The following is a 19982-nucleotide window of genomic DNA, read 5'->3' as shown; positions in this document are numbered from 1 at the left end:
AAAACATTAAGCAGATTAGTAGAAGGGTTATAATGTTGAATGTAAACTTAAAATCACAAAAAAAGTGTTTCAAGGAAACTGGGGGTGGGTCTGCCTCAGTTTACAGTTTCACTTCTCTAAAATGTTCTTGTGAGGAAAGAGACACACTTCAGTAATACTGTATATACAAACTGGAAGGAATCAACACAGTTATTAGACTTCTTAATTGACCGCTTTAAGTGATTTCTGTACACAGTAAATTCTACAGCACAAGTTTCAGATATAAAGTACGTACCTGCTTATATTCTCCAATAATGGAGCCGTTCTTCTTTATCTCTGATTCAGACTTATCAAGCTCTCGTCTGCACATCTCCTTCAGCTGTGGAAACACACACACAGATACCGTTAGGCTGTTGCTGCAGCGCTGAGACCAAGGACAGAAGCAGAGTCAGAGGCCCCAGAGACCGTGTGACTGCCATGACATGTAAAGAAGACAGGGAAAGGTATTGGCAGACCGGCAGCTTGGGGCAAAGTCACGCCCTCTACACAACCTCTGTGCAAGCACATACATCATTCACAGCTCCACTTACACACTCAAGAAGACAGGAGACATTTGGAGGACAGCACTGAACACACATGGGAACAGAGGACAGCAGGTCTGTCCTCCACCTCAAAGGGATTCTTCATTGAACTCAAGAAAAACTACTTCAAAGATGAACTGACATTCTTTGACATTGGAGGTCTGACTGTGGAGAATAAATGTCTTTCTTTCGAATTTTTGGCCTCTTATTGAAGATGGATTTAGAGTCGATGAAAGGGGTTAATTCGAGTCCTGTCGTACAGGTTTTATTTTGTAGTCGAGTGTCTGATATCACCACCACAACACTAGATGCATGTATTGTACATGATACCGCATCAGGCTTTTACTATATTCCTCACAGTAAGTGTGTTTACATTCTTTCATTTCACATCTACCACAGTGCAATTGCTGCGTTTATGTTAGCTCATTCATTCATACAGAATTGAGGGTAACAGAAGGTCTTCAGTGTGATGGCTTTGCTAGATGCGTGTTACTGAACAGGAGAATCTTTCTTCAACTTCCTTAATGTTGTCATCACTTGTAACAATCTCCACCAGCATCAAAAACTTGTAGAAGAAAACACAAACAGCCCATGCCGACCAATCACAGTTTTTTTTGCAGTCCTCACATGGTACGTCTGTTGCCACTGTAGCCCTGACGTATAGATTTTTTATGACGCACACATCAGCTACAGTGTGGCCTACGCATAACCTCAGAGCCTACACACATAGCCGGTGTAGGTAGAGTGTAGGTACGGCGTAGGTACGGTTTAACCCCTTAAAGTAAAAGTATAAATCCAGCTTCACTACCTCAGTTGTGGTATGTTCAGTACTGCCACCTCAGAAATACATGAATTGCTTACTTGCTTTTTAAAAAACAGTACAATAAACTAAAAGACAAGCCAACATGCCATGAGTCTGCAGGTTTTTATGCTAATTAACACACCTTTGAATAAAAACCTATCAGACTCTTGGCTCTATCCAGAAGATGGACTGCTCAGCCTGTCACATTAATATTGCACACTTCCTGCTCGTCCCCTCCTTGACCCCAGGACAGGAGATTTAAACAGCGTCCTTTCACTGTAATTCTGATAATTCCTTCACCTGAGAATTTGTGTTGCAATAGTGCTGACCCTTCCCTCCTATCTGTAACCTGTATGCCACATGGGATTGACAGAAATACTGAGGTTTTAGATATCAGCTGCGCTCAGGAAAAAGCTTTTCGTCCACACAAGCTCAGTTTCAATCCAGACACTTGTCATTGGCTCTAACCTGTGCAGACTCTTCCTCCAGTCGTCTCTTCTCGTCCTCAGAGTCCACCAGTTTCTGTTTGGTCAGCAGCAGCTCTTTATTCAGGGCATCTGCCTTCTCCTCAGCCTGACACACAAACACACGACAAAATAACCCACGTTGATGAGGTCATTGAAAGTTAGACTTGCCCTACTTTCCCTTACACACACACGCACAAATTACATTTTGAGGCAGTGTAAATAAAGGTTTTGCTACATGTGTTTTTGTTGCACAAACACACTTGTGTTTTCACTCTCACTCCATGTTTTTTTCTTGCACAATTGTTGCCACATGTAGTGAAGTGATGACTCACATTTTCACGAACATCTGTACACACACACACACACACACACACACACACACACACACACACACACCCATAATTTACACACATATCTCGTTTCTCTTTGGCTTACGTTGTCGAGGTCTTTGCGCAGGGCTATCTTGCTGCTGACTAGTTCATGTGCCAGGTCGTCGTTCTCCTGCTCCAAGCGCATGTTAGCCTCCTGCAGACGACGGTTCTCCCGCTGGACAGAGGCAGAGAGAGAAGAAGAGAGCAGGAGAGACAAATTGTCACCAGAGCCAGAAAGATAAAGACAAAGAAAAAAAAGAGTGGGACAGCAAAACAGAAGAGCATATGAACAGAGAGAAGTGAGGAAACATGAAAGAGGAAGCAAAATGAAGAGATAGCAGAGCAGGGAAAATTAGTTAATCATGAAGAGTTGCGAATGAATGTGTGAGCGTCTGTTCCTGGATCAGTAGTTTCTAGAGTAACACAACAATATCCAGAGAGCAATAGTGTGAGTGTAAAAGTCAACTGTGATCAAGTGAGAATGTAATGTTTAACTTTGTGCATCATTAACAGCAACAGACTGTGTGTAAAATATCTTCCCAGAGATGACGACCAGAAGAGTTGGTAAAGTTACGAAATTACGAAATCTTGAGAGTTCCTACTTCCAAAGAAAGATTACAAAAATAGTGCAACATTTTCTTAGTTAAGATGGCGTTTTGTTAAGTTTACCCAGCTGTCATGCATCGTACCTTATGAGCAAGTTATTGCAATTAATGGTTATCATTGAAATATCCCTGCTCACTTTTCATTTTGGGAAAATAAGTCTGTGTTTTATATCAAAACAAATTACTTATAATGCTCTAGGTGCAGAATTGCAGGTGCGATATCATGAAATACGTTTTAGCCTCTTAAAATGATAGTCAATATCTGGCTACAGTCAACTTTATCAATTTGCGGCTGAAAATCCTCTCGAAAAGCAAAAATACAAATCTCAAGATACCTCTTCTGACATACAAAAAATGGTATTTGCTTGTTAGAAGCAAACAAAGCATGCGTTCAGTCGCTGTAATTGATGATCTTGTGCTATATAGAGCCAACCCGTTACCCTTGAAGTGACTTATGGCAGGTACAATTAATGGCTTTTTTGATGCTATGTAGTTTTTCTTTCTCGAACAAGGACTGTCAAGGTCTACAGTATTATTCTGTTCTGTCAGAACATGGTGGTTGTTTTAACACTGTAGTAGTAATGTAGTATTAACACAATCTACACCAAAGAGTTGTAGAGTTGTAATACTTTGGATACTATAACAGTTCAATTATAGGCTATATAAATATATCATTCAATATCAAGTTTATGTTAATTTCACAGAGAATCCATTCAATTTTTTTATGCTTACTGTGTACATGTGCATATCGTGTGCTCATGTCTACCTCATATCTCTCGATGGGGGCCTCCTGCTGCTCCTGCTGCTCCCTGATGGTGTGGTACTCCTTCTCGAATTTCTTCAGCTTTTTCTGGCTGATCTGTTGGGCAGCGAGAGCAGAAAAAAAACAAGAATGTTTGGTACTCATCAACCGTATCGCACACATGAAGAATTACACCAACGATTGCAAATATACACACGATGAAAAACATAAATATAAACTAGCACAATAGTCTTTGGCTCGTGCACTAAAGATGGCTGCCAGAGAAGAGTCCTCCCCATCTTTTGTAAACACGGACACAAGATTTGTAATCTTTGCTGGACTGTTGCGTTCTTTAGTCCAGTCCAGCATTTGAATGACGAATGGAACATATGTAGAGATTACAGCCCCAATTTTCTACTGTTCATTTCTGCATTTTGAAACTAGACGGATTACTTTGTGTAACTGTAGTTTTTGTGTTGTGTTACTACTGAAGGAACCTGTTTCTCTGGGCAGGTAAAGCCCTTCACACTATTTATCGCCTTGTTGTAGAAGTGATGAACACAAAATTCAGTAGTTCAGGTTTAGTGGTAGCTCTGATCACCCGAAACAGTATCCCATTTAAACACACACACACACACACACACACACACACACACACACACACACACACACACACACACACACACACTTACAGTCATATTCATGCCTACAGTTGCAGTTCGCACATACACACTAAATTTACCTCATCAACAGGCCTTTCACTACCCAGCTGCTGCCTTACACTGGGCTTTTTAACACAGACAGCGACCACACAATGAACACTATGTGCCTGATTTTCAGCATGAAAGAGAGAACCAACACTGTGTACAAACTAAGACTTGCTTGTCCATTCTGTGGATTTTAATGCATCTAGTTACGGCTCCAGCATGAATGCACCCATTGTCTTTGCGTGCATGCCTGCATGTGTGTGTTACAATCTCGGGTTCAGTATAAAACTACAATATATCAGATGCTCCAAATGCTCCCAGCTCTCACCACCTAATGATGCTGGCAGAACTGGGACACCATGGCCCATATGCTGTCCTGCTCTAAGTGTGTCTCTGCGTGTGTGTGTGTGTGTGTGTGTGTGGGTATGTGTGTGTGTGTGTGTGTGTGTGTGTGTGTGTGCTCTGTGAGTGTATTTGGTTGCACGTTCTGCTCTGTAAATGGGGGACTGACAACAGGAGGAAAAAGTACAAGAGGTCATTCAGGGCAGGAGTTGCCTCATCCATCTCCTTTCTCGTTCTTTTTCTCCTGCTTTCTTGACAGACAGCTGGGTTTCCAGAAGTTGCTGCTTGGAGAAGCAATTAGGAGCACAGAGCAACCACGGCTGTCTCAAGCACAGCCATAATTTATAGACATAAAATATTTCTCATTTTACAAGTCTCGGATTAATAATAAATTAGCAGATTACCTGTGCAGTACCATCAGTATTGTTTTCCTGTAGTACACTAGCAACTAGAGGAGGTTTATTTTGAAACCACCTGCTCTCTCTCAGGTGGTTTGCTGATCATTCTCCGCTCTCCTGAAACTGCTCTGTTTCCAAATCACAAAAAGTCTGAAAATCTTGCAAAGTTTAACACAGAAAGCTGTAACTGTATGTAGCTGCTAATCTAATACAAATATCACTGCATACATGTTCATATGTACTTGATAGAAAGTAGAAAGCTGTGAGGTAGAGATGAAGAGATGGAAACTAAAACACACAGGTAAACAAAACAAATCAATAAACTGCATGCGTTCATGCTTTCCATTTAAATTCCCGGGGCAATTTGCATATATTAGCTTTAGAAGTCAAAAGGTTGGCAGGCAAGAAGAGAAAGTAGGTGTAACAACTACACATCAAGACAACATAAATGACCCCAGTTTGACCCCGAGATTGTCTCCTGAATAAATTGTGTGACCTGACTGTGGTTTATGACTTTGTTGGTCACATATTCACTTAAAAGACATTCAAATTATAATGACCTTTGACCACAATTACTAAGCAAAGTAGTTTAAAGAGTTTTTCTCTTGATGCCATCTACTAGAACTCACACAGACACTCAGTAGCTCTACTATTACTGTAGTTAAAATATAAATACGCCATCTTACTGATTCCTTACACTAACAACAACCTTCTTGGGACAATGTAATCCTGAGTCTGCTTTTATGCTTTTGTGCTTCCACCATGAGGGTGATGAAGCAGGGGAGGAAGGAGTCGATAGTTCATAGGGTAAAGGACCAGGATGTCTGACCTTAACCTCTGGTATATAAATAAAAGATCAATTTAACAAATATACCTTTCCTTCATTTTGTGCTTTTTTTTAGCTTCAAAATGTACATGGATACATCCTCAGGTAGGTCATTCAAATGTAAAACTCATGTTTAAAGCAGCACTATGAGACCTCAGACACTGACGATATACCTGGCAAATCTGAGCTAAAATGGGCAATAAAGTTAGAGCACCTGGCAACCCAGAAAGATCTCCAGTCCAATCAGAAGACAGTATCATCAGTCAATGAGGGCACCAGTAATCTGGTCAGTTAATCTCCCTATAGCGACATCCAAGCTTCAGATTAGCCTATCTCGATTTAGATTTAATTTCCAGCTCCAGCGCTGCAGTACGCACTGAGGTCAGTTTTGCCGAATGACTTCTTGGAATTTTCTCTTGCAAAATAATGTGCTGGAAATAACTTCTTAAAGCAGTAATGTATGCAGTAAATGATGGGATATGCTTCTATGTGACTGCGTGAAGGTCTTTTTATCCAAAAGGATACAAAGAACCCCTTGAAACACAAGCTTTGCTTGAGAAAGAATGTGCTTTTATAGTGGTTTTGCCTCCCATCTGAGAGACCACATCAGGCCAAACTCATGATTAATGTTCACGACTGATGCCTTTAAGATGAGTACTGAAACATCTTCAAGACCGCACAGCAAGTACATTTGCCTCTGACTTAGTTCCACTAGATATTTCTAGTCATTGTGTGTCACTCTCTCTGTGCTGTCCAACCATCTAACAGAGAGAGCCAAAAAGCTCAAATCTCTCTCTGTGCTCGCTCCTTTTCAGAGTTTGTACTAATAAATATCTCCGCCCAAAGTTATCTTCAAAGTCAGGCCCTCTAAACTAGGCCAGGTTGTTCAAAACAGGTCAGGACACAGGTGTGAGTGTGTGTGTGTGTTTAAGAGACAGAAAGAGAGGTGTGTGTGTGTGTGTGTGTGTGTGTGTGTGTGTGTGTGTGTGTTCATTGCATCTGTTCAGCTTGATTTCAAGTTCACAAGTGGCCCCTAGTGGTGTTTAAGTAGCACTGCTGGACTACAAAGTCATTTTATCCATTCATTCAATCCATTTTAACTTGATGATCTGATTGGCAGACATACTGACTGGGTTACCGCATGACTTACACACTCACATACATACATTTCTATTTTTTCTCACAATGAAAATTAGGTCACCAACAACACTTTGAAATGAAAACAGAGCTGAACCTTAAGTTCCAGATGTTTGTATGGGCGATGCAGGGCTGAACAGGCATAGCTACTGCATGTTAACAGTGAACTGAAACTCTATTTTATTTTTTATTTTACTCTGAACTCACCTTCATGCTACAGGCCAGCTCCATCAGTTTCTTTGCATTTTCCTCAGAACGGTACCTCTTAGGAACCGGAACACGAAAAAATTTGAGTGCCCCCTCGAAGTCTGTTTGGATCAGATCGTCTTTTGATGTCTGAGGAAAATAAAGATGGGAACACACAAGAACATTAAGCACACATTTACACGAGCTAGATGAGCCTGTTGGGCAGACATTTCTTCTTTTGCAAAGTGACGCTGCATGATCCTCATGGATTGCGACAAACAATAAATAACAGGTTTGTGAGAAACCAGCTTAGGTATAAGAGTAAGCATGAAATAAAAGAACTTCAATAAATGTGCACTGTTTTCAGGACAGAACTGTGTGGTGACACTACGCATGTGTCTGCACCAGCTCACATGTGCAGCCGTTTAAAATCTTTCCATGGTTTGATTTTGTTTTGGCACTTGCTGCGTGTTTCTTTCTAATCAGAGCTGTGATTATCGCACGTTGTGTGTGTGTGTTTGCATGTGTGTGTTCATATTTGAGTGGGCAACCTTACCTTCAGAAGTGCCAAGGCTACATTGAAGATCACACTGATGCCCTGAAAATAAAGACAGACTTTCAGATTCATGGTGAATTTGCACAGTGTCTCCTACTCTTCCTTGCAATGCTATAAGACTTCATGGGAAGGAATTTGAAAAACTACAAACTTAAATTAACATCTCTCCACAGAGGCTCAGGATTTGGCTGGCTAACTTAAAGACATCCAGAGACACTCGGGTTGTCTTGGCTGCGACCACCATGCTGAAAGGTCAATCTTCACCTCAGTCTGAGGTGTGTGTGATTTGAAGCAGGTTTTTCTCTCTGTATTTGGGTCTGTCCGTCATTTGGACTGTCTCCCAGTCCCTGCTGCTGTGATGCATCATTACAGCAGCATGGTGTCATGCATCACCATAGCAATGGTATTATTGAGGTGATGAATGGGACACTAGATGTTTTCATGTAGAGGTTGACATTCAGGGCAAAGAAAAAATATTTTTGTCTCATTAGACCAGAAATTATTCGCCCCATGCTCTCTGAGTCCTTCAACTGGATGCATTTTTTACTGACTTTGGCCTAACAGACAGCTCTTAGACACTTCTTTTATTTCAAACTTAATAATTCTCACTCCAAACTTGAATTTGCCACATTAACTAATCAGTGAGTCAACCTCTAGAGACTCATCACATAGGTAGTCTGTATTTCAGTTTCATTTCTTCATCATTTGCATGTCTAAAAATAGGTTTCTCTTTGTCAGTATGTGATACTGTGTGTACATAAATAGCAAAAATAAATGAATTTAATTGGCTGCAACTGAAAATTAAACCTGTTACACAACAAAATGTACATTTGTTCAAAAGTATGTGTGAATTGGAGCCCGTAAAGTTTATTACCAACCTCACACAGCAGCAGGTCAATGATATGGAAGACCATGTAAAGAGGGAACTTGGCCGTGAAGAGGGTGAGGAACCACTGAGAGGCATACATATGAGCCTCCAGACCCACATTCAGGAAATGGTTGTACAGGTCTGGTATATATTCCTGTTTAAGACAGAAAAGAAGCGAGGGGAGAAGGAGAAAATGTATAAAGAGACAGGAGGACGAGAAGGTAGACAAGTAGAAGGAATGATGGGGAGGGAAATATAGAGGAGAGAAGTAAATGATGTAATGAAGAAAGTATTTGGGGGAAAAAGACGAGGAGGACATATCGATCTAGAACAGGGTTAACAAGGTCATAAAGAGAACAAAAAGTAGTGCTAGTCAATATATACGCCAACTGCACTGTACAACAGTGAAGCCCACTGCTCCACGTACCTGCATGAGTCTCTCCAGTTGGAAGAACTTGCAATGCAGATCTTCAAAGTTCTGCTTGAAAAGGTCCCTGAGCCCGTAATCAAACATGATCTTGACCAGCACACTGAAAGCTTGCTCCTCTGGCATCTGAAGAAGACGACCAAAAGATTTAGTCTTTAGTACCCCATGCCAAATCATACCCTGATGATACAGGTTTCAGATGAGGCTAATATGACAAACATTTTACTTCACAGCATAGTTTGTCCACAAGATGGCAGTGTTGACATGTCCTTGGACTGCATGGGGTGCTTAAAGGCAAGTCAGTCTCAGATGACAGATGAACACAAACGTATTATGCATTATTTATAGAAATAACATGTCAGTATCCCACAGATGCCACCTTGCATCTGAAATCTTTCCCAAAGTGTTTTTGTGCAGTAACAGTAACATCACGCACATCCTACTCTGAATATACCGCAGACAGGACTCCAAGACATTCACAATAAGGCAGGCCAATCCTCCAGCATTGCAGAATGTCAAAAAAGATACCCATGTCAAATGAAAACAAAACAGTCCCCCTCAGCTCTTGAAATTGTTTGAAAAGCTAGGATTTTTGCAGGACCCTGCTGATATGTGAACTCACGTGCAGCAGCAGCACAGCAGCCAAGAAGGATTGCCCCTGGCAGTAGCCAATCTCCTCATCGTAAACAGAGTAAGCCTGAAGGAGAGGACAGAGGCACATGGTTAGTAAAGACGTTTCACAGGGAATTCAATAATTGATGAGGGAAATGAAATAATGATAACTCAGGGGTGGTGCTTGTCCAATTATTGTATGATATGTGTTAGTCCAAATGCTGCCGTCGCCTTGCAACTGACGCCTGTAGCTGATTTAAACCAATATTTTTGAAACTACATTAAACATTATTTATGTTACATGTTATATTTCAACACAGAATCAGTTGATGAAATGTAATGTGAAAGAGAGATGAGAAAAGTTGTGGGTAATTTGAACAAAAAGACCAAAATATGTTATATATGTTATATATCTAGGACAAAAGAGAAGTTGAGAAATTACACACACAAAAATAAAGACTACTACTGTCCACCCACCATCATATCAGTCAAATAAAATGTGTATGAATATTTAGCTTTTGAACCCACAGCAGACTACAGAGCACTGGAATTAAGTCTCACAAGCTGTTGAGAGAAATATCTAGTAATTTTTATTCCCTTTTTAGAAAGTTTTGCGCTGTATGTCAAACACACTTGACTTTATTATGAAGTGCCCCATTACTGGTATTAGAATAGCAGTGAAGGAAGACATAGATGAGGGAAGAACCTGGAGAAAAATGAGTAGAGACTGTTAAAAAGACAAGGAGGAAGGAGGGGACGAAGAGAGAGGGAGAGAGATGTTGTTGTATAGCAAATGGAGTAAATATGAGGGGAGGGAGAGAGTTTAGAAAAGGGCTGTAGTGGCCTACTGAGCTACAAACACAAATAATGAGTTCAAGTCAAACAGACAAAGTGTGGATCAATCCACACACAGAGGAAAGGGAGCGCCCACTGAATTATTCACACACACCTGAGGAGGTGCCTGTCTGGGAAGAGATGGATGCCCTCACCTGAGTTATACATAATGAATGAAAAAAATAACTGTGGGCAGACCACTCATGTGGAGCTATGTGTGTATGTCTCAACTGTATACACACGTGTTCATTCTCATGAGAAATAAAGCACTGGCACTTCATGATCAATAAGTATTTTGTGACAAGTTGCCAAGTTGGAGTATATGTGTGTGTGCATGCCGGTGTGTGAGAGTCAGCTGTGCAGGAGGACTGATTATAGTAGAGTCTAGTGTGTGTGTGTGTGTGTTTGTGTGTGTGTTCGATTAGAAACTTAGGTTGCTTTTCTAGACATGCAGTGACTGTTTTGAACTCACTGAACCACCCAGAAACAGACTGGCTGCTGAGTTAATTAATGAGCTCTGACAACTCTCACTACTGCTCTACAAACTTTATCATCAGACCTACTGTAAAGCAAGTCATTTACACAGTAATTACACTGTATTATAGGGATCCTATTTCACATGCAGATTAATATCATTTCAGTCAATCAGCACCACGGCAACCAAAAGATAAGACCCAAAGATAAAATATCTCCAATTACAGTTTTCCAAATACAGTATTTTTTGATAGTTGTCTGGTAATAACTGATCAGTGTTTCACCATCAAATTTGTTTTTTTTATAGGTAATGTGTTTTAATGTTTACAAATATTTTACAGATGTATTTTGAGCTGCATTTGTGTATTGTGTTGATATAAATTCAACAAAATACTTCCCTATAAAGGTTGCAAAACAGATGATACGTTTAGGTAAAGATGGATATAAATATATGGGTTTTACATTTAAGTTAAATTCTTAAGGCAGACCATGTGGAACAGAGTGCAGTGTGTGTGAGACATACAGTCAGCTGTAGCTGTTAATAAAGCTTTGTGCACTACACTGATTTGCATTTTCATTTTTTTTTTTGACTGGCTCCATAATGTCCTGTGTTGACTTTAACCTAAACATCCTCTTGCGTGTGTGTCCTCACCTTGCAGATCTTGTAGAGGGAGTCTTGTCCGTCTCCTCCAGTGTCTTTGAAGTAGTCATGAGCTGGAAATGTCCTGTTAATGTCCCTGGTGATGGCACTGTCCTGAGGGGACTCCTGACAACGAGAACAAAAGGGGGGGGGACAAAAAGGTCAAGGTGGGTGAAAAGAAGCAAAGCTGGTGTGTCACAGAGAGGGAGATCAGTCACTTAAGAATCTGCAGGAAGCTTTATTAGACAACACCTGGGAAAATATTCCTAAGAGGCCCAGCAGTGGTCAGTGTTCCTCAGTATGTGGTGTCCATCACACACTGCTTAGATTTACAGTATGAGGCAGGATGAATGACTGGTGGCACAGAGTGTTCTCTTCTACAGGACAGACTGCACACCTCGCCCTGACTCTCCATTTGTCTCTGTCCATGTCAGGTGTAATTTTAATCTAGTTATTACAACATGACAAGTAATTCTTATGTTGCTAAAGCTTAGATAAATAATGCTCACAATAGTTCCTAACAATAATTACGCAGTTCTGACAAACTGTAAAAAATAACGTTAAAGGAAAACTGACCAAATACAACATGTAACGCAAACACAGAGAGATTCCTGTTATTTATCAAGTTTTCTATGAAACAAAAAACATACTGACAATTCTGCTACTAACAGTAGTTATAGTAGTATAATTGCCTAAACACATTACAAATAAATCTGTACTAAGAAAATCTCTGATGTATTGCCCTACTTCAGGGTGATACCAAAAAGGAGGTCATTTGATAGAAAAATAACTGAAGAGACTGAAACACTGGGCTGTATAACACCAGACTGAGGGTGTTTAGCTTTCATCGTCACACAGTCTACCATCACAGATCTGAACTGGAACAGAGTAAATCAACTCTAAGGACCTTTTGTCTCAGAGAGGGATAGATGGATGACAAGGACAGAGAGCAGGAGACATTTGGAGGTGTGAATAAAAATGTATGCACCAGAATAAAAAAAGTTTCTGAACAGGAAAAGAGCTATCTGCACCATAACTCGAGGGATCAAGGGTGTTGTTTTTCTGTGTTTGTGTGAACTCTTTTCTTCTGTAAAAATTGATGTGATCTCATTTGGGCTGAATGTTGCACAGGCAGGAAAAGGAACAAGACTAAGAGTCTACAACCATGCTAGCAGCTTTGAGAAATTACTCTACTTAGGCATTAGCGATGCTTTGAGCTAAATGCTAACGTTGTAATTTAGTTCGCTTATTAGCACTAAACACAAAGCACAGCTGAGGCTGATGGGAATGTCATTAGTTTGGCAGGTATTTGGGCATTAACCAAATTAATATGTTGACCTCATAGAAAAAAGTCAGAGTGATCATCAAAAAGATTACAATTCATCCTGAACAAGACATGAATGCTTGTACCAAATTACATAATAATCCATTGAGTACCTTGCCATCCACAGAGCTAAGCCGCTAGCATGGCTAGAAAAATAAATATGAGGACAAATGGTCAGAGGAGATTGTTCAAGGTCAGGACACACTGACACAAGTGTAGAGGCGTGACCACAACCCCAACTGCCTGGGGCAACATACACTACTCACAAAAAGTTAGGGATATTTGACTTTCGGGTGAAATTTATGGAAAATGTAAAAACTTCATGCTACAGTGATATTATATCATGAAAGTAGGCCATTTAAGTAGAAGCATGCAATGGTAATTTCTTCATCTCAAACAATTTATTGAAACAAAAGCTAACAACAGTGGTGGGTATACCACAACAAAAAATGTCAATGTCTCAATAACTTGTCATGTGTTCTTGAGCATCAATTACAGCTTGACAACGACATCTTATGCTGTTCACGAGTCGACTTATTGTCTGCTGAGGCATGGCATTCCACTCTTCTTGAAGGGCTGCCCTCAGGTCATTGAGGTTCTGGGGTGCGGGGTTACGACCCTCTACACGACGACTCAGCTGATCCCATTGGTTTTCTATGGGATTCAGGTCTGGAGAAAGTGCAGGCCACTCCATTTGAGGGACCCCAGCCTCCAGCAGCCGTTCCCTGATGATGCGACCTCGATGAGCTGGGGCATTGTCGTCCATGAAGATGAAATCAGGCCTGTGTTGCTCATGCAGAGGCACAATGACTGGATTAATGATGTTATTCAGGTAGTATCGGCTTGTCACAGTACCATTCACAAGGTGTAGGGCAGTTCTGTGTTGACTAGACACACATGCCCAGACTGTAACACCACCAACTCCAAAGGCTCGTCTGGTGACAACAGTGGCTGATGCATAGCGTTCTCCTTGATGTGTCCAACAGCGTTGGCGGCCATCATTTCTGCTCAATGTGAATCGACTTTCATCAGAGAACAGCACTGAGGCCCACTGGTTCCTCATCCAGCGCAAATGCTCCCTGGCCCATGCAAGACGATGATGCCTGTCCCTGGTGGTGTGGTCAGGTACCCTTGCAGCTCGTCTAGCACGCAGACCATGCTGATGTAAGCGGTTTCGAATGGTCTGACGTGACACTCGGGTGCCTCTCACCTCACTTAAACGTGCCTGGAGTTGAGTGGCATTCACCATCTGGTTCCGCAGGGCACTGTTCACAATGAAGCGGTCATCAGCATGGGATGTGGCCAAAGGACGTCCACTTCTATGCCTTTCTGTGACTCTACCAGTCTCTCTCTGTCTCTGTTGCAACCTGCTGATGACACTCTGTGAAAACTCTAAGCTCAGTGGCAACTTCCCTCTGAGAACATCCCGTTTGAAGCCTCGCAATGGCCAGTCACTGTTGATCGATTGTTAGGTGTCGTCTTGGTCTCATGATGTCAAAATGTGAACAGCATGACGAAGAGGACTGTTTAAATACAAATTGTCATTGAACCAGAACATTTAGTGGTCGATTCATGGATCAGACACTTGTTGTGATTTTTGCGGTTAATCACCTTGTTAGAGAACAGCATGTTATGCAATAAGTACTGAAACACTGGACAGTTGGACATGTACATTCAAAAGTTTAGAGAAGGTCAAATTAAGTTCACCTGTAAAGGTTATAGTGCATTTTAGGTGCATTCTGAAATTTCATCCAAAAGCCGAATATCCCTAACTTTTTGTGAGTAGTGTACTTCTCTGGGATATCCTCCGCTGTGATGACACAGTAAAAATGACCACACACACACAGATCAGTAACTACTCCAGACTAGAGTCGAAACTAGCAAAGATTAATCACCCCTCATTTCATTATTGATGATCAGTGTATTTGGACCAAACAGCCTCTAAATAAGTAATGCTACTCTAAAACACCCTGGCCATTACATGACAAATCAAATACACGTTTAAAGATACCTTCATACTGATTTTGGAGGTGAAGTGGCTCTAAAGTTGGGACTGTATGTTGGGTAAAAAGGGGCATTCATTTAACTTCGTAGGCAGGAATCCGTTGTTGGGTTCTTTGGAGCCTGGTGCCAGGACCCTGCTCTCATACCATCAGTGGATAATGAGACAGTCAGCAGGAGCCAAGAAGGGCTTCCATCCAGTCAGCAGTCAGTAACAACAATGCTTCACCAAGTTCATGTTCAATGAGCAAATTAATGTGATACTCCATAGATCCATGTAGGAAAATGTTTCCACTACACACCGGGATGTTAGAAAGTACTCTTAATGTTTTTCAGCATCCCGTGCCTTGCCCAACAGCACTTTTGCAGGGCTGAAGCTTACCATTAATCCCTGCAGGGGCTTGAAATCACTACTAGCAAAACCACTACTGCAACCCCATGGACAAAGTAGATGTAAATTGAAGCCATACACCTTCCTCAGAAATCCCTTCATTTTAATAACCAATTCTTTTTAAATCTCTCTTGTTCTCTTTGTAGCTAATTATACCTTCTTGGTTGCTCTGTGACTTTACCCATCAACTCCCTCCCTCTCATTTTTCCAAGGTTTCTGTTCCAACATCCACAGAGGAAGAGAGTGAAACAAAAATAATGCAAGTATAAGAAGAAATGCAGGAAGAAAGGGATACTAAAACAAAGTGAGGTAATGGGGATCAGAGGCAAACAACAGGGGGCTTTTTTTTAAGTCCATTCCACAACGTCCACCACACCCTGTAAGTCATAGCTACTGTGTGTGTGCGTGTGTGTGTGTGACCACAACCAACTTGACTACATGCTAAGGGAAGTTTGAGTAATGTTGATTGTTAAGAGTAATTTTGGTCAGAGTAGGATCATTTGGTGTTTTACATATACAGTATTATGTCATTCAATATAGCACGTAACAGATCCCATCCACTGATCTCAGATCAATAATGTTAATTATATTTTCAAAAACACCCAAATCTGTCATCTTGCTTCAACCGAATGTCTTGGTAACATATGTACAATTCTATTCTGGCAACTATTTTGATAATCAGTTAGTCTGTTCTGTCATTTATCAAGAAAAAATATTCAATTTCTCTGGTGCCATCTTCTCAAATTTGAGGATTTGCTCTCTTTGTCATTTGTCTTTTGACTTTTGGTCAGACGCCACCTTGGGCTCTGGGAAGTTATGATTATTATCAGAAATGTTTGACATTTCATAGACCAAATAACAAATCGATTCATTGACTGAATTGCAGATTAATCAATAATAAAAATAAATGACACTGTAATACTCTTGTTCGTGGCTGGCTACTCCACTTCCTCCAAACAGACATGGAAGGGCTTCACTGTAACACGCATCAGTTAAGGTCAACAAGGTTGAACTTCAGCCATAAGGCCACTTAAAAAGTGCACACAGGCACTCCAGAAATCTGTTAATTCACAGCGAAAGCCATTGGTATCGATGCGTTTTAAAGCGTGGAGGGTGGAGTTACTGTGACCAGTGTCAAGGGCCCATTACACTGGGCTACAGTCTCTCAGTGAATGATAAGGATCCATGTTTATACAAGCACCACTTAGCCATACTTATCTGAAGTGCTGAGAGCATGTACAAAGACCTCCGACATAATGGCCAATTAGCTTCCTTTCGGTCTGTCTGTCTATTCAGTTAAAGTGAGGTCTGGAATGAGGGTAGCGTGAGAGGGGAGAGAAAACATATCCAGTGTCTCGTGGCAGTGGACGGAAGTGTGAGAGCACGTTCAAACAATACAGAGAAAGACAAAAAGAGAGAAGAGAAAGACAATGCTATGGATGGTTTATCTCTATGGAAATGTGTCAAGAAGACAGTGTGATACTTAAACACTCAACTCATGTAGGCTTTCAAGGTCGCTATAAAGGTTTAGGCTAATAACTCTAAATCGAAGATCAATACCACTCTCATGTCTGTATGATAAGTAATGAGCTAGAGCCAGGGGGCGGTTAGCCTAGCTTAGCATAAAGCCTGGCTCTGTCCGAAATGTCAAAAATATGCCTGCCAGCACCTCTAAAGCCCACTAGTTAACACTTGCTGAGTGATTTCAGGGAGTCGCCACTGGTTGCCTGGCAACTCCATGGTGATGACAATTCTGATAATTAGCGAGCTTTAGAGGTGCTGATAGACATTTGTTTTTAATTGTGACAGAACCAGGGTAGCCGTTTCCCCAGCCCTTATGCTAAGCTAGGCTAATCGCTCTAGCTCCATACGTAACGCATGGACATGAGAGTGGTATTAATCTTCTCATCTAAATCTCAGCAAGAAAGCAAATGTGAGCGTATTTCCCAAAATGCCAAACTATACCTGTTATGGCTTTGCCAAAATATGGTTACTTCCAGCCAGGTGTCGGAACTTCAAGGAGGCCAATAATGAAACACAGTGTGAGTGAACAACCAAATAAATATAATTTATTAAACAAAAAAACAAACATTATGGATGTGTAAAAGAACTGCCTACTGCCAGTGACAAGTAACAAGTAAGGAGTGGTACTGTCGGGAAATCAAACAAGCATTTCTTACAGACATACAATAAAAACTCCTCACTGGGGGTGAGCCAAAAATGGCAGAGCTACTGTGTGTGTGTGTGTGTGTGTGTGTGTCTAAAGCTAGGAATAAAGTTATGGAGTAGGGCTTCCGTGGGAAGGCTGAGTAGCTAGCCCTCTATTGTTTATGTCCCTGATTTTCTCTGACTCAACACAATAGCTGACATGTCATTCTGTTATTCTTTCTCTGCTCCTAAAGGACCCTGCTGAGATGCCAAGAGAACATGTGGGGATATTTATCAAACTTGATACAAACCTTGCTCCCCAACCTAAACAACCCTGAGAGCTACACTTTGATTTATTGCACTGGAAGTAGTCAATGTTACAGTAACGTTAATGCTTTGTAAATCATTAGTAGAGCCTTGGCAGATGCTTTCATCACAAATACAGAAGTAGACCATTTTTAAAAAAACGCAAATGCTACTCAGTTAAATGCAGTGATTCTGCAGTCTTTCCTTTACAATAATCTGTAACCAGCAGAGCACATGCTCAAGCTACCTGTAGCGCTGTTTCCTCACCTTAGCGTCATCTATCATTAAATCTTAATCGTCTGTCTCATGCCCTACTTTTTGTACCATTTGTGCACTGGTATACTGCTCCAGCACAAGGAGAGCAGGCACAATATGTATCAGACCAAAACAGAGATGACAGACAGAGGAAGGAGCAATATAAGTCACAATGACAACACCACATAATTCATGCACTGCCAAAACTACAATGGCCTGCATTCTCTTATGGTATTATTTTCCAAATGAGTCCACTAACATTTCCCACTGCAGCTTTGCCAGCATGCAAATTCAGCAGACCAACTGCTTGCACAAATATGGTGCGGCTGTATTACAGTCCATTTACAGCATGTTAACACAGCAACCACTTATTTTTATCTGTAACAATCTACACCGAAGCATTTTGGCAAATGTTGGAAAATTCTGTGTGAATGTATTGCTATTCTTTTCTTATCAACTACACTACTTGACCTTCAGCCAGCAGTATTTAGCCAAGCCTTACACCTCACTAAAAATAACTTTCTTTCTAAAGAAAACTAAAGTGGTATTTGTCACATATAACACAACATATGTGTTAATGTACTTCAGAAGTGATTACTAATGGTTCTGTTCGTAGCAAAGTAATTCGTACAAAGTTTGAATACATTGAGATAACATTACATTTATTTGCTCAGTACAGATACACAACATGTACATCTTACAATACCATATAGGCTTGTCACCTACAAAGCATCATGTAATGACAAATATCTTATTCGTCACAGAGACTCATTCATGGCAGCAAAATGAACGTGTTTGACCATTTGCATCCCAACATCCTCCATCTATAAAAGCATACATCTTACAAAAACCTTATCACAAATTCAACACCCCTGACGTATGAATTATGACACGGTGTGTCACAATATAGTACAGTAATGGCTTCATTTTCTCAATATCAAATTTACAAATGCACCATTATTCACTGTGAGCAATGCATTGTGGACAAAAACACAAACAAAGTGTCTTTTGGGACATTTCCAGACCAAGTTGTTACAGTGGTCAGTCTCGTCTTAATTGTGATAAAAATGTGTTCCTCAGAACAGCTGGGTCATGAGTCAGCCATTAGTAGGGGTCTGGTCTGGCCTATTTAGAGCCTTATGAAAACACAAAGAAGAAAACCCAACACAGACTAAAAGACAGATAAGAAAATACCATTGTGTGCGTGTGTGTGTGTGTGTGTGTGTGTGTATGTGTTAAAGTGCACTATAAGAGTGAGGCCGTACTGCTCGTTCGGGGTACTGTACAATCTCTACTCTGAGATACAAGTCAACCAGTATTCAGTTGGTGTAAAATGCTTTTGTTGTTAATTACAAAACATTTCTTTCTGAACTGATAGAACAATATGTTCAAGATAAAAATCTGTGCCTCAAAAAGGATTTTAAGGGTTTTTTAAATAAGGCCTCAATTGCAATTATCAGTTTCATGTCTTTGATAAAATCCAGATACGATTTATACACTTTAAGCCACATATACAGTATGCGGCTTTGTTAGCTACATTAAGACTTTGCTTGTTCCCAAGATAGACACACATCTGGGTAGACAGCACAGAAAGTGGCGATGCACTTAAAGCTGTTTGCATAAGATGCCAGAAGAAGAAGATGAAGAAGCAGCAGCCACCCTTCTAATGTTTCTGGATAACTTGTAAAGGGGTTAAATTGACAGTGTTTAATATAAGGACTCTGGAAATGCAATATAGCCAGTAGCTATAGAAGCTAGGGACCATTTTAATCTGAATCTTGGCACCTATTGCATATTCATTTACATTTTCATGTCTGAACATCACTATCAATCTGCAGGTGGCCTCGCTCTTTTTTTTTTTACTGATTATTACTGATCACTTGTTTTTGTTGTATGTATTCACTCATTATTGTACCTCATCAGCCAGTCCTAGTGTCCATATTCCTTCTTGTTCTGTCTAATTCTACCCAACACGGCACTGTACCTCCATACAGCCTCCACCA

The 19982-nt window shown here is 40.7% G+C and overlaps 1 protein-coding gene across 1 annotated transcript in view; it reads right to left on the bottom strand.

Annotated features, from left to right (window-relative positions):
- Positions 1–19982, bottom strand: part of LOC139301076 (rab GTPase-activating protein 1) — a 60953-nt gene that overhangs the window by 11263 nt on the left and 29708 nt on the right. The window contains exons 14-23 of the mRNA XM_070924357.1: positions 11567–11680; positions 9617–9691; positions 8995–9120; positions 8578–8721; positions 7700–7741; positions 7165–7293; positions 3572–3664; positions 2265–2375; positions 1831–1935; positions 275–358 (exon numbers count right to left, since the gene is read on the bottom strand). Coding sequence (XP_070780458.1) covers positions 275–358; positions 1831–1935; positions 2265–2375; positions 3572–3664; positions 7165–7293; positions 7700–7741; positions 8578–8721; positions 8995–9120; positions 9617–9691; positions 11567–11680 — 1023 coding nt within the window. The remainder of the gene's footprint in view (positions 1–274; positions 359–1830; positions 1936–2264; positions 2376–3571; positions 3665–7164; positions 7294–7699; positions 7742–8577; positions 8722–8994; positions 9121–9616; positions 9692–11566; positions 11681–19982) is intronic.

Source organism: Enoplosus armatus, chromosome 18 (genome assembly GCF_043641665.1).
Source record: "Enoplosus armatus isolate fEnoArm2 chromosome 18, fEnoArm2.hap1, whole genome shotgun sequence".
In the NCBI taxonomy this organism is placed as follows: Eukaryota; Metazoa; Chordata; class Actinopteri; order Centrarchiformes; family Enoplosidae; genus Enoplosus; species Enoplosus armatus.
This window is presented reverse-complemented; position numbering and strand designations above follow the sequence as displayed.